General features: G+C 44.8%; 1 protein-coding gene across 1 annotated transcript in view; it reads right to left on the bottom strand.

Moving 5' to 3' along the window:
* si:dkey-119m7.4 (uncharacterized protein LOC560629 homolog) overlaps positions 1–24,608 on the bottom strand; it is a 288,631-nt gene that overhangs the window by 17,592 nt on the left and 246,431 nt on the right. The window contains exon 8 of the mRNA XM_037686046.1: positions 19,419–19,527. Within this exon, the coding sequence (XP_037541974.1) occupies positions 19,419–19,527 (109 nt within the window). The remainder of the gene's footprint in view (positions 1–19,418; positions 19,528–24,608) is intronic.

Raw genomic sequence — 24,608 nt, 5'->3', positions numbered from 1 at the left:
GGGACTAGCTAATCATTCAGTTGAGTCTCACCATAGACTCCAAAACATTTAGGGGAAAACCAAAAAACCAAACCTCAAGTCGTTCGTCTAAAGGGACAACAGACAATTGAACCGAACTATATTTTGCCATGTAAATCTAACTTAAACCAAGTTAGGAATGGAAAAATAGTTTGGAATGCCCTTCTATAGGTATAAATTCCTATATATATTTTTTCAGCATGACCCACCCTTTAATTGGTGATCAGCTACAGATGAAGCTCTCATCCCTTCTAATTCTAATGACTGGGAAGAAATCCTCTCACCTGGGAACACTTCAATGTGTGTTTTGGCCTGTGAAAGGGCCTCAAAGACATTCACAGCACAATTTTTTATCTCACTGATGGCTTTTTCTTTGAAATTAGCCATCATCTGCACTGACATCCTTATGTCAGGGTGGAGATTTTTGCTGAAAACGAACTTAAACGCTTCCTCCTCCTCCATGCCGGTTTCGTTCCTGTAACCAAAATAAACCTACAAAATTCTGGAATAATATGCCCTTGGGTGCTCATTCTTACCTTGCATGACCTTGTCGGCGGCTGGGTAACAGCCAGGTCCTGCGCAAGGTGTATACTCTTTAATTAGAGCAGCACATAACAGGCGTTAATCCTTTCTTGTGGCATCAGGTTGACGCTCTATAAAGGAAAACACCGTCCTGGCTGAAGTGAGCCTGATCAAACCTACTTTATCCTCAACTGTAGCATTGGGATAGCTTCCCAATTGGAAGTCAAGGTCTTGCAGATAGGCCTTAGTGTCTGTCGAACCAAACGTCCCTGGCTCGAAGCGTTGGACATATTTCGCTATTTTTTGCAATACCGCTATTGAGAGCAGAGGCTGAGGAATTGGTGTTGTTGGAACAAAATAATCACGTGGAGGTGGTTCACCAGAATCACGTGGAGGTGGCATAAGGAGACTTTGTGTAGAATGTACAACAAAATCCCTCTGAGGTGGTGATGGTTGACCTGGACTCTGACCCAGTTTGTCTTTGAGTTCCAGACATCCTTTCACCTCGTCCGAGATTTTATTTGTGGCTGTGGCAAGTTTTGCCTCACAGGCTGTTAACCGTTCACATGATGTATGACACTCACTTTGTAAATGCACGCCTTGTTGGACTAATGCCGGTTTTTCCACTATGCACTCGTCCCGAGATTTTGATGTTAGCTACAACTGTTGGTACAGAACATCATAGTCTGAACTCAGTGCTTGGTACTTCAACCCTCCTTCACGCAGCTTTTTCTCATATGAGTCTGCTTGTAACAACAGCCGAGCTTGTGAGAGCTCTTTTTCACGTTACAATTCATTCTCCCAGGTCTCCTTTTCAAATTGAAACTGTGCCATGAGTTTTAGATACTCCTCACGTGTTGTTACGCGGTCCTCTGTCTCGCGTTTCAACTTTATTTCAAGGGCTTCTGTCCTGTTGGCCTCAAGGTAATATTCAGCTTTTAGCAAGAGTGCTATTTTAGCTAGCTGTTTGTAGCCTGACTTCTCTATGTCTGCAGAAGTTACACTGCATGCCACTTCCTTCAGTTCGTTGACTAAATCTGTTGAGTTCATGCAGTCCATCTGGTCACCATATGGAGATAAGGAATCTGTGAGCAGCTTCAAAGCTGTCTCAAGCCAGTCCTTCTTAACACATGGAGCAGCATTAGCATTATCAGCTTTTGTTAAATCTGCCATGGTTGTATTTACTGTTCAGCAAAACCTATCTGGTTAAACCGTCGCAATCTTAACGTTTTTTAACAGGTAAATGTTTGTATGTAAGCGAGCAGTGAGTTTCACACACCATTTAGCTGTGTTCCATCAACAGTACTGTTATAAGCCAACTTTTCAATAATTGGGCACCTGTTTTTAGGTTTTACCCCATGAATATCATAAGTAAATGCTTCCTGTGGTATTGTTACTTAATATGAGCTTAATTCTAACAGATACAATGAACCAGGCTATTTCAGTGTTTATTTACTCCAGTGTACTTAACATTAATAAACCTGCAATTTTCACTAAATGTCTGACAGCAACTTTGCAGTTTTAAACGCTCTTTAAGCAGTATAATTTACCAGAATTTGCTATTTAAAACAGTAACTCATAAACCAGGCTCGATTAACATTTTTATTTACCCACATGCATCTTTTTAGAAATAAAATGAAAACGAGTTTGCAGCTCTCAGTTCTGAAAAACTGTTATACTCTTTTTCAACAGCAGGTGGTGGAGCAAGCTTACTTTTACCGGTAGGAGTCACTGACTGTTAGGATTTGTGGTCAGGAGCGAACCCAGAGTGCAGAACAGGGACTCAACTCGGCAGAGTTACAAAAATAGGAATTTAATGATAAATGAAAGTACAAAATAACAAGCTGACGGGGCAGCAAATCTTACATGAACATAGGAAGGAGGCACGGGAAACTCAGGAGGACTCAGGAGACACGGGGGACTCGAGGAACCAGGAAGACTCAGGGGAAGACACAGGAGACCCAACGAAGACGACGCGATGATCAACAAGACAGAACAGACGGTTTATATACAGAGACAAGATGAGACATGATTACAGACAGCTGGGACGAGACACGGGTGGTGACAATGGAACTAATGAGGGAACACAGACACAAACTGGGCCACAGAAAAGTACCATCCTTACACTGACTACTTCCTGTGAACCGTCCTGTTGACATCCGGTCGTTAGCCAGTAGCTTCGATTAGCAACGGACGAACACTGTCCAAATCAGCATTTGTAGACGGATTTAAAGCTTGAACATGGCGTCGCTTCAAAAGCACGCTCTTTAGGCATATACTCATCAGGTTATCAGCGGATTTCAGGGCTTTATTCAGCTGTTTTTAAACCACTTAAAGAAGACTCCGTTAAAAACGAGCTTCATTTCCGGGGTCACGTGACTTTACAGACACGTGGACATTGGGGTTGGCTTTTCGCGCTGACGCCAGCGTGAGTGGACGTACACGGCGTTACGTCACCAGCTTCTCGGCAAATCAGAACGTTTCAAACATCGGTTCTCGACCAATCACAGCTCGTGTGTACCTGTGTAATCTAGCTGTTACCTCTAATAGTCCGGCCACAATATCGCCCATTAACGCTTCGAAAATGTACAATTAACTAGGAATGTAGCGATTCAGCATAGAAGCAGCTCTGAGTCAGCGCTCAATTTCACAGACAGCGTCTCACCATTTAAAACACGACTCGTTCGAGTCCAATAAACAGAACCGGGTCGGACCGCAGAACCCCCGGTCATGAAAGAGTTCCAAACAGAATGATGCGTCTTTCTCTCTGCTTACAGCTTAATCATACACACAGAATGACAATTTCCAGCTTCAAAATGAACATCAACACAATTCTGTATCTTTCTGAACACCACAGCCGTGAAATATGTCTTTATCAAGGTCAAAACTTGGACTTTTTTTTATGACAACATGAAGCGTTTTTCCACAATATCACAATATCTCATGTCACATATAATTTATCTCTTCAGAAACGTTACGGGCCACCAAAAATTTAGTGAGCTAGCTTTTAGCTTCACTAGTAGGTGGTGGTGCAAGCTTATTCCCCGTATGGGCCACCAAAAATGTAGTGATGTAGGGACAGCTTTCGCTGTAACATACTACTAATTAATTATTCTTTAAGCTAGTTCAAGCACTAAGAATATTAATTGTTTAATTACAATGGATTCTTTTCTTTTTCGGGTTAAAGTTCTGTTATGTGACCAAGATAACTTGTGAGTGGAGTGTTTAATCAGTGACATGAGACACCATTTTATCTTTGACCCATCAGAATAAATGCGGTCATTTATTTAACAGAATCAAAATTTAACATCAAAACATGTACACATTGATTTGCTGATCTGTTTCTGATTAATAAACTTGGCAAACTTTACTAAACAAGACAACAATACATTACTGATTGAGACTGATTCATCTCTGAAGGCATCTAGCTTGATTTACTGGCGAATAGAGAAGATTAAGGAGAAGGAATAGATTTAAGGAGGAAGTTTAGATGGATGAAAGTTATGTGTTGAACCAGAAAAATGGCACCCTTCCTCCGACATCCAGCTCAGCCCTCCGGTACACTTGAGGGCATCAACGGCTTGTTACCTGAGATGGTGGATACCTCCACTCCGTAACAGAGGTCCATATGCACACTCCCTTTTCAGCGTCTCTGGTCAGAGTAGCTGGGGTCGTCAGAAATCGTGACGAAGTACTCAGTTCAACAGAATACGCTTCCTTAGAAGTTGAGCATTTACTGCTCGGGTTGAGTCACAGCCGAGGCAGTCTGTGACTACGCTGGAATGGAGAGACCCTTGGCACATGGTCAAATCCATCTGCTACTTAGTTGACTTTCAGTAAGAACTGAAAGTTCCTGTACGACTCGCTATCAGACTGAGTCTCATCTTTGACTGAAAGTTCCAACAAGACTGGAAAAAACTGCGAAGACTCCAAAAGACGACAAAGACTAAGACTAAAAGTTCCAGGAAGACTGAAAAGTTCCAAAAAGTGTTGCCTTTTAAAGGGAATCCACTTCCTATTACGTGGTACTTCCTGATTGGTTGAAACAACCAGCAGTGGTGTAGTTTTAGTGATGTCAGAGGGTCACTAGGTTCAGGAGACAGCAGGAATGTTTTCAGAACGGTTAGTACAGACGGAGAAATATTTTGAAGAAATGAGAGGATGCAGGTGCCAGCAGTTCTTATTTACTGTCTGAGAGTTTTAAAAACAAGGCACTTCGTTCTAATAACTTGTCTCTGACTTTTGACCTCAAATCTACTACTCCCCATTCAGACAGAAGACTAAATGCACACTTACTTCGTAAATAGACATTTAACTGTATGATCCAAGTCTAATGAGGTTTAAAAATCATTAATACTGTTTCACAGTTGATTTAAATGAGTGGTTCACTTCAACATTTAGAAATGAGTAAATAAACACACTTTTGATTATCAAGATATTGTAAAATAGTTAATGATAATATAAAAAGAAGTGTGTTCTTTCAATTGATTAATTCAGGATACAATTAAATAGTCTCTTGATGAGATAATTTGTATTTCTGGATTCAAATCAATGAAATAACAGTTCCTGTCCCCTGAAGGTCTTCAGAGACAGATTGATGTCGGAGGTCTAGGTCCCTACACAGGACTGTGGACTCCGGTAAGAAAAGAGGTTGGGGGCTCTGTATTTATGTGCATGAGAACTGGTGTAACAACGGGACAATTATAGACAATCACTGTTCCCCAGACCTTGAGTACATGTCCGTGAGATGCCAACCTTTTTTTCTACCGAGAGAGCTAACAGTTGTGATAATTACTGCTGTGTATGATTCGCTGATTTGGACCATTTTGATCGTGACTCGGGACCCCCCCCCCTCTTCCACCCCTTCTGGCATACGTGCCTGCTTGTTTACACTGGGCCCCAGGCCTGCCTTCTCGGAGATATCGATCCAGACGCTGGGGAAAATGTGCCGGCCGGCTCGTAAAACTCAAAGCTCTGCGTGGTCAACGTTTCCACAGCCAGCTTCCTACATGCCTGGACCAGGGAAAATATGGGTGTTGTCTACCGGCCTGGCGCTTGGACCGTCCTGGAGGCGCTGTTTTTGAAAATCTGCAACCGTTGGCGCGCACCACCCCCACCATGGCTGGTTCTGTGTCGGACCAGATCAGGACGTGCCTCATCAACACAAGGTCTGTTGCCAACAAGACTTTTATTCTAAATGACTTTTTTAAAGACGAGGGACTAGATTTTCTTTTTCTCACGGAATCCTGGTTGCCTTTGGGTGACTCAAGCACCTTGGTGGAACTTTTACCTCCTGACTGTCTGTGTTTTAATGCCCCGCGGCCATCAGGTCAGCGGGGTGGTAGAATATTAACTGTATTTAAATCAAGCTTTTCCTGTAAACAGTTGTCCACCCTCATGCCCTGCTCCAGTTTTGAGCTGAGTGCTTTTGAACTCGGACATTCTCCTCCCGTTCTGTGTGCGATTGTTTATCGCCCCCCTCATTCCAAGGACTTCATAAGTGAATTCTCTGATTTTCTGGCTTACATCACACCAAGATAGATCACTTTATTATCGTTGGTGACTTTAATATTCATGTCTGTTGTCAGGAGAAGCCGTTAGTGAAGGACTTCCTTGATTTGTTGGACTCATTTAATTTAACTCAACATGTAAATGCTCCCACCCAACAACACGGTCACACTTTGGAACTCATTTTAACACGTGATGTCTCTGTTTGTAATTTAGTAATTGGTGACAATGTTCTCTCAGACCACATGCCTGTCTTGGTTGATATCATCCCGCCTTGTCCTACTGCTAAGTCATGTGATTCTGCACGTACTTCACGCGCCATTAACCGTTTCACTGCTGCATGTTTTACTGAAGCTTTTAGCTCTGAGAGGATCGATCAGCTCTCAGTGTCTCTCTCCACCGAGGAGCTAACCTCTCAGCTTAACTCTGTTTGCTTAAATATTCTGGACCGTGTTGCTCCAGTTAAAATCAGGAAAACAAAACTTTTATCAGAGCCATGGCTTAATGACGTCACTCAAGCCGTTAGACAGCAGTGTAGGAGAGCAGAACGCAGGTGGAGGAAAGACAGGCTGCAGGTTTCTTTTCAAATCCTAAAGGAGAGTTGGCGTCAATATCAGAAGACAGTTAATGCAGCCAAATCGAAGTTCTTTTCTGCAATAATTGTCTCAAACTCCCACAAACCCCGAGCCCTTTTTTCCACCCTGAACTCAGTTCTACACCTCAGTGAACCTTCACCTCTAGAAGCTTCAACTGAGCTGTGTGAAAACTTCCTCCATTTCTTTTCTGAAAAAGTTGCAAACACCCGGGCACTCATTTCTCCACCTGCTCATGATCCGTACATCCCATCTTATTGTGTTGCTGTTCTTGACCACTTCGAGCCCATCTCTCTGTCTTCCCTAGAGCAGATCATGTGCGGCATGAAGCCATCTGGCTCCCCTTTTGACGTTGTCCCCCCTCGACTCCTTAAGGAGCTTCTTCCTGTTCTGGGCCCTCCTGTTCTTGACATTGTGAACCTCAGTGTGTTAGCCTCAGGTGTGGTGCCAATAACTTTTAAACATGCTGCTGTCCAACCTCTCCTGAAAAAATCTAGCCTTGACCCCTCAGTTATGTCCAACTTCCGGCCTGTCTCCAGACTCCCATTTGTCGCTAAACTGCTGGAAAAAATAGTGGAGTCCCAGCTGAAATGCTTTCTAGAGGATAATGCCATCTTAGAGCTATTCCAGTCTGGCTTTAAACCTCTCTACAGCACTGAAACTGCTCTACTCAAGGTTTTTAATGACATTCTCCTATTCACAGACGCTGGTGATTCTGTGCTCCTTCTCTTACTGGACCTCACATCTGCCTTTGATACAATCGACCACGAGATCCTCATTGCGAGGTTAGAGCAGTGGGTGGGCATCACTGGGTCAGCCCTCGAATGGTTTAGATCTTACCTCGCTGACAGGTCCTTTTGTGTCTCCATCAAAGATTTTAGTTCAGCCTCGGCAGCGCTTAAATGGGGGGTACCGCAAGGGTCCATCCTTGGTCCTCTTTTATTTTCTTTATACCTGCTGCCACTAGGTGCTATTTTCAGGAAACATAACATACCTTTTCATTTCTATGCCGCCAACTGCCAAATCTACTTCCCCCTCAGACTCAACGGTACTCGCTCTATTCAACCGTTACTGGACTGCCTGGCTGACATCAGAGATTGGATGGCTTTAAATTTCTTGAGTTTCAACGAGAAGAAATCTGAAGTTATGCTCTTTCCTCCCAATGACACAATCACCAACCACTGTATCGACCTATCCGTTCTGTCACCGTTAGTGAAACAAAGAGTCACTAATCTAGGAGTGATACTTGACCCTTCTCTGAAACTCAACAATCATGTAAATATGATTGTTAAATCCTGCTTTTTCCAGCTGAGGCGACTGTCTAAGCTGAAGCCCATATTGTCCAAAAATAACCTGGAGACAGTAATTCATGCGTTCATTACATCCAGGCTCGACTATTGCAACTCACTCCTTTTTGGTATCAGTCAGACCTCCATAGCTAGACTCCAACTGGTCCAAAATGCAGCAGCCCGGTTTTTGACCAGCACAAGCAAAAGAGAACACATTACACCTGTTTTGGCCTCCCTACACAGGCTTCCAGTTCACATTCGAATCAAATTCAAAATACTCTTGTATGTCTATAAATCACTAAACAGCTCTGCCCCCTCCTATCTTACTGATCTGCTCCAGCCGTATGTCCCACCACGTTCTCTCAGATCAGCAGACCAGTTGCTCCTAACAGTCCCAGGAACCCGTCTCAAGCGCAGAGGTGACAGGGCCTTCTCTGTAGCAGGCCCAAGACTTTGGAATGAGTTACCTCTGCTCGTTAGACAGGCCCCCTCCCTCACAGTTTTTAAATCTCGCTTAAAAACACACTTTTATTCCCTGGCTTTCAGCACTGTGTGATCTGTGCTGAGTCTGTGTGCATCACACTGTGTTAGTCATGTTGCGGTTGTTGTTGTTATCCATTTTTTTTTGTTGGTTTCTACTTTTTGGTGTCCTGTTATGTGTTATGTAATCTGTTGCTATGTGCTTGTTCTGTTTGTCCCTGTACAGCACTTTGGTGTGCTTTGTCACTGTTTAAAGTGCTTTATAAATAAATTGGTATGGTATGGTATGTATATACCACCCGACGCTAATGTAAATACGGCGCTCTCTCTCCTGCTGAACACCATCAATGAACAACAGCGGGCTCACCCCGATGGTGTTCATATAATTGCAGGAGATTTCAATAGGGCTAATCTGAAGACTGTACTCCCAAAATTCTACCAGCATGTCAAGTGTTCTACTAGGGGAGAACACTCTGGATCATGTTTACTCGAACATTAAACATGCATACAGAGCCATACCCCTCCCCCACCTCTGGCAGTCAAACCATCTTTCCCTCCTGCTCCCCCAGCTTACACCCCCCTCAGATGCAGAGCAAGGCCTACAACAAAAACTGTTACAACCTGGCCTGGTAATGCACTCGATGACCTACAGGACTGTTTTGAACAAACTAACTGGGACTTATTTGAACATCAGCAGATGGAAACATACACAGGAACAGTACTGGACTACATCAAGTTCTGCATTGGAAATGTGACTATGGTCAAAAACATTTGGGTTTACCCCAACCAGAAACCATGGATAACCAGCCAGGTCCACACACTCCTCAGAGCCCACGATGCTGCCTTCAGGTCAGGTGACAGAGCTCTGTACCGAGCTGCTCGAGGCAACCTGAATAAGGGGATAAAAACCGCAAAGTCTGACCATAAAAGGAGTATAGAGTCCCATCTGTCCAGTAACAACTCACGGGAGGTGTGGAAGGGCATAAAAAACATCACAAACTATAGAGGCTGTGAGGTGACAACAGGAGACCTGAGTGCATCACTAGCAGAGGAGCTAAACTGCTTCTTTGCATGCTTTGATGCACCACAGCAGCACCCATCTGATCCTGCCCTGCCCCCACACACACCCGGTTACTGCACCACTCCACTCACTGTACGGGAGCATGATGTTAGACGTTCGGTCCAATCAGTGAACCCCAGGAAAGCTACTGGACCAGATGGAATACCTGGCAGGGTGCTCAAAGCATGTGCCCTCCAGCTCGCCCCCACTTTCACCAGAATTTTCAATCTCTATCTGGCCCAAGCAGTCATCCCTCCCTGCTTAAAATCTGCAACCATCATCCCAGTGCCGAAAACGCCTACCATCACCAGCCTGAATGATTACCGACCGGTGGCTCTCCGGTAATCATGAAGTGCTTCGAGAGACTGGTTCTCCAGCACATCAAGGACTATCTCCCTCCGAACTTTGACCCCTACCAGTTTGCATATCGTACCAACAGGTCCACAGAGGATACTATCGCAGTAGCTCTCCACACAGCGCTGAGCCACCTGGAACAACAGCACAGCTACGTTCGAATGCTCTTTGTGGATTACAGCTCGGCCTTTAACACAATCATTCCGGACATTCTTATAAATACATTGGACAATCTCGGCCTCCCCCCACTCACATGTGCCTGGATAAAAGACTTCCTAACCAATCGGCCCCAATCTGTAAGACTTGGTCCCCACCTCTCCTCCACTCATATGCTGAGCACTGGCTCCCCACAGGGCTGTGTGCTGAGCCCCCTGCTGTACTGTCTCTACACCCATGACTGCAGCCCGGCCCATAACAACAACCTCATCGTCAAGTTCGCTTATGACACCACAGTGGTCGGACTAATCTCTGAGGGAGATGAGACATTTTACAGACAGGAGATCCTGGAGCTAGCAACCTGGTGCTCAGAGAAAAATCTGGCTCTGAATATCAAAAAAATCAAGGAGGTAATTATTGATTTCAGGAAGCACAGCACCAACCTAGCCCCCCTTTACATCAATGGCGAGTGCGTGGAGAGGGTTCACACTTTCAGATTTCTTGGCGTCCATATCTCTGCTGACCTAAACTGGAAAGAGAACACCACAGCGGTCATCAAGAAGGCTCAGCAGAGAATATACTTCTTAAGAGTACTTAAGAAGCACAACCTGAACCTCCTTGGATTCAAATCAATGAAATAACAGTTCCTGTCCCCTGAAGGTCTTCAGAGACAGATTGATGAACAGCCTCAACTCGGGATGTTGTGGGTCGGTGGGTGGAATACTTTGAAGACCTCCTCAATCCCACCGGCACGTCTTCCACTGAGGAAGCGGAGCCTGGGGACTCTGGGTCGGGCCCTCCAATCTCTGGTGCTGAGGTCACCGAGGTAGTTAAAAAGCTCCTCGGTGGCAGGGCCCCAGGGGTGGATGAGATTCGCCCGGAGTTCCTTAAGGCTCTGGATGTTGTAGGGTTGTGTTGGCTTACGCGACTCTGCAATATTGCGTGGACATCGGGGGAAGTTCCCCTGGATTGGCAGACCGGGGTGGTGGTCCCCCTATTCAAAAAAGGGGGACTGTAGAGTGTGTTCCAACTACAGGGGAATCACGCTCTTAAGCCTCCCTGGTAAGGTCTACTCGGGGGTTCTGGAGAGGAGGGTCCATCAGATAGTCGAACCTCGGATTCAGGAGGAGCAGTGTGGGGAAAATGGAGCGTGAGATCGATAGGCGGATAGGTGCCGTGTCTGCAGTGAAGCAGGCGCTGTACAGGTCTGTCGTCGTGAAGAGAGAGCTGAGTCAAAAGGCGAAGCTCTCAATTTAACGATCGATCTACGTTCCTACCCTCATCTATGGTCACGAGCTTTGGGTTGTGACCGAAAGAATGAGATCTCGGATATAAGCGACCAAAATGAGTTTTCTCTGCAGGGTGTCTGGGCTCTCCCTTAGAGATAGGGTGAAAAGATCAATCATCTGGGAGGGACTCAGAGTAGAGCCGCTGCTTCTGCACGTCGAGAGGAGCCAGTTGAGGTGGCTTGGGCATCTGTTTAGGATGCCTCCTGGATGCCTCCCTGGTGAGGTGTTCCGGGCACGTCCCACCTGAAGGAGGCCCAGAGGAAGACCCAGGACACGCTGGAGGGACTATGTTTCTCGGCTGGCCTGGGAACGCCTCGGGATTACCCCGGAAGAGCTGGCCCAAGTGGCTGGGGAGAGGGAAGTCTGGGCCTCCCTACTTAGGCTGCTACCCCCGCGACCTGACCCCAGATAAGCGGAAGAAAATGGATGGATGGAACCTGAACCCAAAATTGCTGCTGACCTTGTACCGCTCGTCCATCAAGAGCCCACTGACATACTGCATCTCAGTATGGTACGGCAGCTGCACCCTGGCTGACAGGGAGAGGCTTCAGAGAGTAGTCAAGACAGCACAAAAGATAATTGGCTGCCCTCTCCCCTCCCTGATGGACATTTACACATCACACTGCCTCAACAGAGCAGAAAGCATAATCAAGGACTGTTCACACCCGGGTTTTGAACTGTTTGACTTGCTACCTTCAGGGAAGCACTACAGGTGCATCAGAACACGAACAAACAGATTCAAGAACAGTTTTTTCCCAAAAGCCATCACTACACTGAACTCACACATGCACTGATTTAATAATCTAACCTCCCAAACCCCTGGAATTCTATTGTGCAATACTACTGACATTTCATACTCTCAGTCACCTTAACTACCTCACTAATATCCATAATGTGCAATATAATTGTGAAATACTTGTATTTTTTACTTTCATTATTATATCTATATTGCGTTACATTTTTTATATTTTTAGTGTGTGTTTAGTGTGTGTTTTCTTAAGGCGTGTTTTTGCACTCGAAAAAGGAGTGGCTCTTAATTTCATTGTACTGCGTATAATGACAATAAAGGCATTCGGATTCTGATTCTGGTGATCCAAGACTGGACCCATGTCTAGGATCTGAGACTGGACCCATGTCTAGGATCTGAGACTGGACCCAGGTCTAGAAGTCTTCACACTGGAGCTTTTCTTTGGATCGAACTCGGCCCTTCACTCGTCTGTACCTTAAAAAAAAAAAAAGATTAGTAAACATTGTCATGTTTGTATCACAGACTAAAATTAGACAATACAGTTGCTAACATTTTTACTCATTTACAAAGATATATGTTCAATTTTATATTGATTTTAGTAATTTTTATCCTAGATTTACTTTAATATTTTTAAATTATTGTGCTGGTTGCTTGTGTCATTACTAGAGATGGGGCCGATCCGATCCGGTATCGGTTTTGGCCTCCGATACCAGCATAATTTACGTATTGGATTTTTCCGATCCAACCGGCCGATATTTCCGATCCATGATGCATGTTGGCTTCAAACTATGGAATGGATTTCCTGAACGGAGGCGTCTCATGAACCCAGAGTAATAAGACCCGCCTCACATTCAGGAAATCCATTTCATAGTTTGCAGCCAGCTACAATGTGAGGACTGAGTTAGCAGCACTGTGGCTAACAGCTAACCAACTTTTCATCAATACATGTCCGCTATGTTGAAGTATTTTACTCTAGAAACACCACAAAACAAGACAGCAAGGTGCAATGTCTGCAGAGCCTTAGCACCACATTAAACTGCGGTAAAGTTAGTTTTACGTTGAACATTCAAGCTCCGTGGCTTCAGCGGGGCGCTACTCTTTGCTCTTCAACCCAAATCAGGGATCTCGAACCTGGCCAGCCATGTCCAATCTGCCCCGCTCAATCTGCCCGTCTCCCAGGAGGGGCAGACTCAGCGCGGCTGACCGAAATTTAAGTGTGCTTTAACAACTCTGGTTTAATGATGGGTCATGTTTTTTGAGCTGCTGTAATGTCATATTGACCAAGTCTATCTTGAAAAAAAGTTGTGTAAGCTGTCTCAATCAGATCTAACCAGCTAAATAAAGGTTTAAATAAAATAACATGCAGCCGCCTAACAACAAACGTTGGTTACGTACTATAACCCCAGATTCTATGATTATAGGTGCAGCCCTTTAAGGCTATAGCTATTGCTAGTGGGTTTATCCCTTCGCACGCAGTGCAGCACTGAAAACTTTAGTCCACGCCCACCTGCTATGTGGACCTTACCCCCGGTCCATATAAATTACGGTGAGACTGGGTAATCAGCTACCAAATAGCTTTTTTCTTCAGCCATTTAGGAACCAGTGAGGCCCAGAGCTTAAAGGGCTGTGCCTATACTCATAGAATCTGGGGTTACAGTACGTAACCAACATTCTATTTTGTATAGCCTTCACCCTTTAAGGCTATCACTAGTAGGTTAAAGGTGTAGTAGGATGTAGTCTATGCCTCACTGGGTCCATTCAGATACAATATGAAGTGCCCGCTTGCACCAACAAAAACATTCCATCAACTCAGCCTTCTGTGTGCGTAATCATGCGCTGCGTAATTACGTGTTCCACGTATAGGAGCGCATTGCGTAATTACACATTCCATGCACAGGAGCGCCCCAGAGAGAAAAAGGTTTCCAACTGGGTAAAAAGGGGAGGCTGAAAGCAGTCCTGCTGCTGAGAATGGAAAAGAACAGAGGTTACAAATTGTAACCGTGTAACAGTAAGCAGAGCAGATGAACGGCTCTTCAATATGAACTGATTAATAACAAATGAACTGATTAGTAATCAAATGAACTGATTGGTAACAGTAGTCATGAACTGATTAGTAACAAAAACAACAGTCATGAACTTGTGACTGATAATAAATGTCTCACACTGTAATTGCATGCAGTCAGATGTGAGTTTAAATGAAAATTCCATGAAACAAGTAAGATTCATTCTGTTAGAACACCGAGAACAGAATGGGTCATGGAGAAAGCAGAAACATCATGCAGATAGAAGTGAATAAATGAACAAGGCGATGCCCAAGCGGCCACCGTACAAATGTCCTCCACTGTCATTCCTCCATGCAAAGCTGTAGAGGATGACATTCCTCTGGTAGAATGAGCTCTGAGATTCTCTGCAAGCTCCAATCCTGATGCCCTGTAAGCTTCAGAAATAGCCTCACACAGCCAGTGTGAGAGACGCTGAGTGGATAAAGGGCGACCTGCAGAGGTGTCCCTATAATGCACAAACAGACGCTGAGTCTGACGCAGTGTGTCCGTGCGTGCTATGTACATGCCAGCGAGCGCACGGGACAGAGAAGATGAGATGATGCTTCCTCCTCTGATTTGTGAGGGTAGGGTGGGGGGGGGGGGATAAAACCCCTCCAATGTTATCATTCTCGATTTAAATGAGCTTGTGATGTTTTTTAGTATGAAAGCTGGGTTAGGTCTCAATGAAGCTGAGCTGCCATCAGCTTGAATTCTGAGGCATGACGGGGCAGCAGAGAGCGCAGATAAATCGCTCACTCTCTTTGCTGATGTCAAAGTCAACAGCAGTTTTAAGTGACAGGAATTTGTGACACCTGATCTAAAGGCTCAAAAGAAGCTTTGATCAGAGCTTGCAGAACCATCGTTAGGTCCCACTGTGGAGCTAGTGGGCATGACACCGGTCTGTGTCTCCATATACCTTTAAGGAAACGCTTCATCAGCATGTGATTAAAAACTGTTCTGTCACCGAAGCCCTTGTGACAAGAAGAAATACCCGCAGCATAAGTTTTATTCTGCTAAAATCTAAATTTCTGTCCATCAGCTGCTACAGAAAGGACAGAACGCCACCTAGTGGACATGAGATGGCCTCTACAACTTTCTCCATGTACCAGAGCTGAAAAGCTGTCCACTTTGATGTGTACAGCGCTGTGGTGGAAGCGGCTTGAGAGTCTTGGATTGTGTGCACCACTTCTTGAGAGTGACCCATTTTCACTAAGCGGATCCGCTCAGCGGCCAGACGCAAAGGTGCTGTCCTATTTTTGGGTGACTTCTGATCGCTCCTCCCACCTGGAGGACAGTGTCATCTCTCCATGGCAGCTTCCACGGCCAGCCCGATAACAGACGTTGCAAGTTTGGGAACCACGGGGCGCTCACGCACTCGGGGGCTACAAGGACGGCTGACAGTTCTTCCTCCCGAACTCAGTTCAGAAACCGTGATATTAGAGGGACAGGAGGAAACAAGTAAAAGCATTTGTGGCCACGGGCTGTGGGCAAAAGCGTCCACTCCTAACAGTGGGTCGTCCCGTGGGCTCAGTGAGAACCATAATTGACACTGGGCGTTCTCCCGTGTGGTGAACAGATCCACTGCTGCTCGGCCAAACCTGCTCCAAATCCGAGAAATCAGCTCGGGATGGAGACTCCAGTTTCCGTGGCGAGGACCACCCCTGGACATTATGTCCGCTCCTCTGTTCAGGACGCCAAGGATGTACACTAATCTGATGGAGAGCAGGTTTTTGTGTGCCCAAAACAGCAGCTGTCTCGCAATGTGTAACAGTTGGGCTGAGCGCATGCCCCCCTGCTGGTTTATGTAAGCTGCAGTAACTCTGTTGTCTGTGTGGATCAGAACATGTTGATTCTGTAACAGAGGAGCAAAATGCTGAATCACAGAGTGAGAGGATTTCCCCAGTGATTCAGGTTGGATCCCACGGAGGGGGGTACAGAGATCATTCGCCTCTTCTGGTGCAACGGATCTATGTGCAGGTGGGCGAACCATCTCTGAAGGCACTTCATGTGGAGTAAGCCCAGAGGAACCACAGCGTGAGCTGAGGACATCGTACCCAAAAGTTTCATAATCAAGACAGCCGTTACTACCCTGTTGGGTTTTACCTGGCAGAACTGAGCTGTCAGAGCTTCGGCTCTCGGCTGTGATAAGCGGGCTCTCATAGTGACTGAGTTTAGCTCCACTCCCAGGTAAACAATCATCTGGGATGGGAGAACCAAACTCTTTTCCCAGTTTATGGCAAAACCCAGGTTCAGCAGGTGTGACGTCAGCGCTTTGGTTTGTGCCGCTGCTTCCTGCCTGGATCGAGCTAGCAGCAACAGATCGTCCAGGTAGAAAATAATTCTCATTCCTGCTCTGTATAATGGCTGCAGAGCTGTCTCCACGCATTTTGAAAACTTGCGTGGGGCGAGGGAATAGCCGAACGGGAACCTGTTGTACTGTTACTGGGTCCCCTGGAAGGAAAAGCGCAGGAACTTTCTGTGCTTTGAAATGATCAGTATGTGAAAATAAGCTTCTTTTAGATTTATGGAGGTAAACCAATTGTTCTGGTGAATGTTGTTCAACAGCTGTTTGGTTGTCAGCGTGTGGAATTGTCTCTCCATGATCGATTTGTTGAACATGGACAAGTTGAGGAGGGGTCTCATTCCTCTGGTCCTTTTTGGGACCAGGAAGTAACGTGAGTAGAACCATGTGTTTTCCTCTCTGCTGGGAACCCCGGAAATTACATTTTTTATCAGTAGTTCCTGAACTTCTGAGTGGAGAGACCAGTTCTGTTCTGGAGATGACAGAACCGTCTCTATAATCCCTCTGAACGGTGGGGGTTGAGCTGCGAACTGCAACATATAACCCTTACTGATCAGATGGTCCATCCATCTGTCCAGGGAACACACTCCCTGCCACTCTGCATATCGCTCGGAGAGCAGGCACACGTTTTTGTGTTGTGTCATGTCTTTTACGGACGTTAGCCAAGTTAAAGCCCCCACCGCTGTCACTTGCTCCGGAGATAATCCTCGAGCGACCCAAGGGGGGGCCTCGCAGAAATGGCCCTGGAAATGCCTCTGTGCTACGCTCAGGCTGCGGGCTCACATTAGTGATGATGTGAGCTGACGCGCACTGAGGAAAGGCATGAGCGCTTTTAGAAATGCAACGCCGTTTGGATGAAGACTGCAGATGGATGCCGTGAAGAAACACGTTTGCCCCCGCTACGGTCAGAAATGTCAGAAAACAGCCTGGGCTGAAAGCGAGGGTCTTTTCTGGTCTTGGTCTGCTGAAAAAGATCATTTCTAGCTGATGTGTCAAGCGAGAATTTTGTATTATTTCTCGAGCTGCGGTGACTTTTACAAACCTGCTTTGAGGTTACTGGCTTGTTTTGTGTGGAGGATGTGTGAAGAGAGGCCGCTGTGAGATCATTCGATCTGACAGTCAGGCTGGAATCAGAAGACACGTTACTCTCTGAATGATGTTTTCGTTTTATTTTAAACTCATATCATTGTGAACACACACATCCTCTGCAAAGCATCATTTCTTGTGTCATCTCCCCCATGGGCCCTGCGGCTGGTTGTTCCAGGGCGACGCCTGTTGGTGATCTCTGGGTAAGCGCTGAATCACTGGTTGATGCAATGAGAGGGGCAGTGGGACTGAGGGAAAATTCTGCTCAGTAAACCCTTCCACTCTGGTGATGGGAGGTCCGGCTGCAGCCTTGTTCCAGTAGGATGTCACTGCCGGGAAACGAGGCCAGATGGGGTCAGGGCGGCGAGCTGGGATGGAGCCAAACCTTCCCGCTAGAACATCCGATCTGGGTGGGGGAGAGGAGAGGAACGGAAAGTCCCTTCGTGTCACCCGCCTCCTGGATTATCCTGGGAAGCTCCGAGAGGAGTGCACCGACAGCTGGGAGCGGTGTGTTCGCCGATGCGTAAAGGCCCGGGAGGAGCAACACTATGCTCTCCAGGAAGGAATGAGCAATGGGGCTGCTGATGACGTCGCCTTTTCTGGAGGAATCATCCGATTCGCTCCGTGACTCTGCTTCAAAAAAGGCGATGACGTGGTCCAGCGAACAGTCTCCCATCATGGAGAGACACTCCTCGATATTAGCCTTGAACGAGGCTGCTCGTCTCTGCTTCTCCTCAGGATGGAGGAGGTCATAGGGACGGTAGGAGGAGGCGAGGTCAGCGTGGCGGGGACCCAGGCATCCTTCACAGATGTTGTGCTGGTCAAAACTCAAAATGTGGCCAGTCTGGTAGGACGAGCACAGGCGGATGGTGTTGGATATCGTGTTCTTGTAAAAGCAGTGCTGGTTGCTTGCTGAAGAAAAAATGGGAGTCGATTACCCGGTCTCACCGTAATTTATTCGGACCGAGAGTGAGGCCCAAACAGCAGGTGGGCATGGACTAAGGTTTTCAGTGCTGCGCTGCGCGCGAAGGGATAAACCCACTAGCAATAGCCTTAAAGGGCAAAGCCTATACAAAATAGAACAGTCCAGGCTCAACACAGGACCAGAACTAGAACGTTGTTGCTGTGAGTTACGGTGTGGAGGTTAGCGTGTAGCATTCTAAGCTAACCACAGTAGTAGTGACGCTAAATCATAAAAAAAAAAAGTTCCAACACACACACAGTTATACTCTGACATTGTTCTGACATTGTTTCACAAAATGATTTATATAGAAGTTTTTGTTTACCGGACAAAAAGTGCACGACGTCTTCGAGGGCAGATCCTTAGCCAGACTCTGCGGTGAGCTCCTCTGGAGGAGGTCCTTCTCATCTCCTTGTTTTTGGGAGGGATTAAGTGAAAACTGCGCTTTGCCCAAATGTCTCCCCGGTTGTAACATTCTCTAACCCAGCACAAAACAACCATTTCAATTTACTTAAAGGAAAAAAAAAATTCTAAACTCGAGAAAATTAACTACCTGTAAACTGCACTGTGTCTGTACCTGTTGCTAGAGGTAGCACCCCAACATGGAGGACGTACCGGAAATGCCCCTGATGTTACGTCACATGGGAACTATGTATAGCAAGTGGCCCTCAGGGCATTGGTCTCCTTTATCATGTGAAGAGCTAGTTTTGGCTGTCACCAGCAAACTGGTTGATCCACTATGCTAGGTGCTATTTATAAGACTGAGTTTAGTGCAGCTCCTCAGAATGGCAAAGTCTTGGGTAAAAGATGAAATGTTTCAACTTTTTTTTTTATCTGTCCAGAAGACCTGACTTAACTTTATTAGATTTTTCTATCTGGATTATTCAGCATAAATCAGGATGTTTTTTGCAACAGTTACCTTCAAAAAGATGCGATTTACTGAAATACTAACTAAAGACATGTTGAATCAGGGACACAGAGGGATGTAAAAGCAGATGTTAAACACTCACCGGATGACAGTGGGGAAGATTTCGGCTGAGTAGATATAAATGATGGACAAAGAAGCTGTGATTCCAAACTTTCCAATCATAGCCAGGACTGTTCTGACTACAGAGAAGTCTAAAAGGAAGGTGAAAGAACATCTTTTCAGAAAACGTGAAAACAGTGCAGGTAATTCCTTTTTTTAAGCAAGCGGTATGCTGATGTGCCCTGATGCTGAGGGATTTGAATAGTGAATGTAGTGTGGAAGAAGAGTGCTTTTCTGAACTAGAATTTAACAAGAAATGCAAATACAGTAAACCCAACAATTTTCAGTCAGGTCATCAGGACAGTTTCTGGACCGTTTTCTAGACAGAAACAGTCCAGATGACCTGACTGAAATTTGTTGGACTGTGTAACTGGATTATTGAGCATGGACATTTTTGGTCAAATACAGTAAACCTAAATATTTTTGATGCAACATATTCAAGTGGGAACCTCTACCTCTATCCTTCTACAGTACAAGGATAGAGGTACATTTTTTTGTTCTATTTTGTATAGGTTTCGTCCTTTAAAGCTAGTGGGTTTATCTTTGTGCGTGAAGCACAGCGCTGAAAACTTTAGTCCACACCCAACTGTTGTGTGGGCCCCACCACCGGTCAGTAATAAATTGCCCTGAGACCGAGGTTTGGCTTCCCTTTTTCTTCAGCCAGTAAGTCCGAGTCAGAGTCAGAGATTCTTTATTGTCCTTCGCACCTCATGTGGTACATATGGTGGAGCGAAATTATGTACACAGGATCCCAGTTACATCCAACAATAAAATGTAAAAGAAAAACAATGGTAACATCTAAGATATGAACTAAGAAAAACATCAACTAAATATACACTAAGCACTAATAGCATAAAAATATTACGTCGAACATCAGCACAAACATGAATATGAGTCTGTGTAAGCAGATGAGCATGCATGAACACATCAACATTGAAACAGATCAGCAGCGACAGTGAAACAGATCAGCAGCAACATGACATAATTTTTTCACAGTGATTATTCTGGTTAGAGATACATGAGTCTAACAGCCTCAGGGTAGAAGCTGTTCCTCAGTCTAGGCTCTACACTTAATGCTCTTCAACCTCCTTCCTGAGGGGAGTGGGGCAAAAAGTGTGTGTGCTAGGTGAGTGGGGTCCTTCATAATGCAGGTGGCTCTCTTCCTGAATCTGGAGGTGTAGATGTCTGTGATGGTGGGGAGACCGACTCCAACAGTCTTCTGTGCAGCCTTCACCACTCTCTGCAAAGCTTTTCTTTCTGCAGCTGTGCAGCCTCCATGCCACATGTTGATGCTGGAGCACAGGATGCTCTCCATTGCACACCTGTAGAAGGAGGTGAGGACTGAGCTTCCCAGACCAGCTTGTCTCAGCCATCTGAGGAAGTAGTCTCTGATGAGCTTTCTTGATCAGGCAGGTGGTGTTGTTGCCAAGGTCCTGGAGACCTTGGTCAGTGAATAACTGAAGAAATTTCTAACATTAAATTATTTTCTATCACATTCTCAGTCTGGTTTTAGGAAAATGCATAGTACCACTAAAGCAGCACTAAAAGTGGTTAATGATTTTATTGATCTTTTGGATAATAAGCAACACTGTGAAGCCCTGTTTATCGATCCCTCCAAAGCATTTGATACAGTTAATCATGAGGTTTTATTACAGAAGTTTCACGCTATTGGCTTGTTAGAACAAGCTCTTCGTTGGTTTGACAACTATCTGACCAATAGATCTCATTGTGTTTAAGTAGGTGGTTTAGCTTCCTCTTCTCTCCATATACTAAATGGTGTTCCTCAGGGGTCAATGCTGGGACCGATTTTGTTTATTATATATATATAAATAGTCAATGCAAATGTGCCTCAAGCAAATTTTCATTTTTATGCTGATGATACTGTTTTATATTGTGCTGGTCTCTCACCTAACAATGCTTTTAAACAATTACAGTCAGCTTTTAATGTTTTACCGACAAATCTTTATCACCTTAAGCTTGTTTTAAATGCAGATAAATCGAAGGTGACGCTGTTTTCCAATGGAAGATTTGAAAGTAAGGATCTTCCTTCGTATTTGTTGGCCTTTATAAAGAGAAAGTCCACCGGAGGATACTCTCTTCGTTGTGAGAAATTATTTTTACTTTCAGTGCTTAAAGTCCAAACTGAACTCAGAAAGAAATCTTTTCAGTTTTTTGCTCCATCTTCTTGGAACCAGTTGCAGAAATACATGAACCAAAAGGAGCTGTTGCCACTAAATGTTTTTAAGGTTGTTCTTACTGATTTGGAGAAGGAATCATCTGTCTCTAAATGACTGAGGAATCTTTTAAATAATTTGTTTATGACGGGGTTAACTTTTTCTGTTTTTGTTGTGAATGTTCTGTAACCTCTGTGTGCTGCTGCCAGTCTTGGCCAGGATTATTAGTTAGAAAAATTAGAAAGAGTTATTAATTTTGTTCTGTTACTTGAAAATTATTATGATTGAACTAATTGTTTGAAAAAAGGGGCAGATATAATAAGATTTTTTCTTCTTTCTGCCGCCTTTCATTTTAAATCTCTTGTATTTGTTTTATATTGTTATGGAATTGCTTCGTATTTTTTAAAATGAATAAACTTTATACCATTACCATTACCATTATCTTGCAAAAGAGATTTTTAATCTCAATGGGATTTTCCTGGTGAAATAAAGGTTAAATAAAATAAATAAATAAATAACTGTCTTTGAGTCTTTTTGTGTGCAATGGCAGACTCCTGTATCGTCTGCCTGAGGGTAGTAGACAGAAGAGTCCTTGTGCTGGGTTGGTGTGGTCCTTAATGATTTTGCGTGCTTTACACAGACATTAGCTGTGGTAGATGTCCTGGATGTTGTGGAGACTGCTACCAGTGATGTCCTCTGCTGTTTGCACCACCCTCTGTAGTGCTGTCCGGCTCTGACTGGTGTAGTTCTCGTACCACCCTGTGATGCAGCCTGTCACCAGACTCTCAATGGTGCACCTATAAAAGTTGGTGAGGATGCTGGTGTTCATGCCAAACTTCTTTAGTCTTCTTAGGAAGTAGAGTCTTTGTTGGGCTTTCTTGACCACAGTGTTTGTATGTAAAGTCCAAGATAGCTCCTCAGTAACGTGAACGCTGAGGAACTTGAAGCTGCTGACTTGCTCCACCTCAGCGTTGTTTATGTGGATGGTGGAGTGCTGACCTCCACTCTGTTTCCCAAAGACTATCATCTCCTTTGTTATGCTGACATTGAGAGATTATTTTCAATTCAGTTCAGTTTATTTATATAGCACAAATTTGCAATAGAGTTGTCTCAGGGCACTTTAGAGAAACATTCACATACATAAAAAAGTCAATTAGTAAAGTTCTCTCGGGAATTTTCTTGACATCAACTGGTCAGTAATTTCACCTCATTTCCGTAGGCACTCTCATTTTTATTGGTGATGAGGCCCAAGATGGTGGTGTCATCAGCATACATGAGGATGACGTTAGAGCTATGCTTGGGGGTACACTCGTGTAAATAAAGAGTACAAGAGTGGACTGAGGACACAGCCTTGAGGTGTACTGGTGCTGAGGACTTGTGTGGAGGAGAGGTGACAGCCAATTTTCATTGCCTGTGGTCTGTTGGTGAGGAAGTCCAGTAACCAGCAGCAGATTAACTCCTCCAGGCCTAGTGTGGTGAGCTTGGAGACCAGTTCAGATGGGATTATGGTGTTGAATGCTGAGCTGTTGTCAATGAAAAGCATTCTCACATAGGTGTTTACCTTCTCCAGATGGCTGAGGGAGGTGCTTAAAGCAAGTTGTGCTTTGTTTTGTGTTTTATATGTAGATACATGTGGTAACCTGGTTGCATATGTTGAGTCTTTGTTAAAACTAAATTGATTTTGTAGAAAGTGTTTAATAGTGTAGTGAACTAGGCCTCCGACAACAACCTGTCTCTGAAGACCTTCATGGGACAGGAACTGTTATTTCATTGATTTGAATCCAGAAATACAAATTATCTCATCACGAGACTATTTACGTATCCTGAATTAATCAATTGAAAGAACACTCTTCTTTTTATCTAAAAAAGTTCAATCTGGTCCTCTGGACATTCAAAAAAAACTAAACAAAGCAAAACAACAAAAAAATGTAGAAACGTTTCGTCTCTCATCCAAGAGACTTCCTCAGTCTGAGGTGCTGTATTCAGCTCAGTCTCTTAAATAGCACCTTGTCAGAGTGGATAAACCAATTTTGCTGCTGACAACTAAAACCAGCTGATCACATGCTCAAGAAGGACCATCAGCCTAACAATGGATCATTAGCACACTGATGGCTGTTTACTATTCACAGAGGGCTGAGTGATACTAGCAATAACAGCATTGTAAGAGGGGGACAGTTGAACCCGGAGGCCTCCACCCCTGTTTAACGATGGACGATTTCTTTTCACAAAGATGGCCTCCTTTACTCCTCTCTCAAACCATCGTTCCTCTCTGTCCAGGATGTGAACATCTTCATCCCTGAAAGAGTGACCGCTGGCCTGGAGATGAGTGTAGACCGCAGAGTCCTGGCCTGATGATGTTGATCTTCTGTGCTGGTCCATCCTTTTGGCCAGTGGCTGTTTTGTTTCCCCGATGTAAAACTGATCACAGCCCTCCTGACACTGAACAACATACACAATATTACTCTGTTTGTGCCGGGGGACTGGATCTTTGGGATGAACCAGTCTTTAATGTATTTTGGGGTTTAAAAGCCACTGGGACGTTATGTTTAGAAAATAAACGTCTCAATTTCTCTGATACGCCCTCAACATATGGAATGACCACTGGTCTGGGTCTGAGTTCCTCCTTTTCACCTGTTGGCTGACTGGAGTCCTGTTTGGGTTTCTTCTCTGATTTCAGGAAGGCCCAGTTAGGATATCCACATTGCTCTAGAGCCTGTCTTGTGTGGGATTTCTCCTTCTGCCTGGCTCCTGAGCTAGTGGGGACGCTGTCTGCTCTGTGATACAGAGTCCTGATGACTCCTAACTTGTGCTCCAAAGGGTGATGGGAGTCAAACTGCAAATACTGGTCTGTGTGGGTGGGTTTGTGGTACACCTCAGTTTGCAAATGTCCTCTATCAGAGACTGAGACCTCACAGTCCAAGAAAGCCAACTTACCATTTTTTCATCTTCTCATGTGAACTTGATGTATTTATCCACAGAGTTGATGTGGTCAGTAAAAT

Source organism: Nematolebias whitei, chromosome 12 (genome assembly GCF_014905685.2).
Source record: "Nematolebias whitei isolate Nwh7 chromosome 12, NemWhi1, whole genome shotgun sequence".
In the NCBI taxonomy this organism is placed as follows: domain Eukaryota; kingdom Metazoa; phylum Chordata; class Actinopteri; order Cyprinodontiformes; family Rivulidae; genus Nematolebias; species Nematolebias whitei.
The sequence above is the reverse complement of the archived record's forward strand: the minus strand, read 5'-3'. Positions and strand labels throughout refer to the sequence as shown.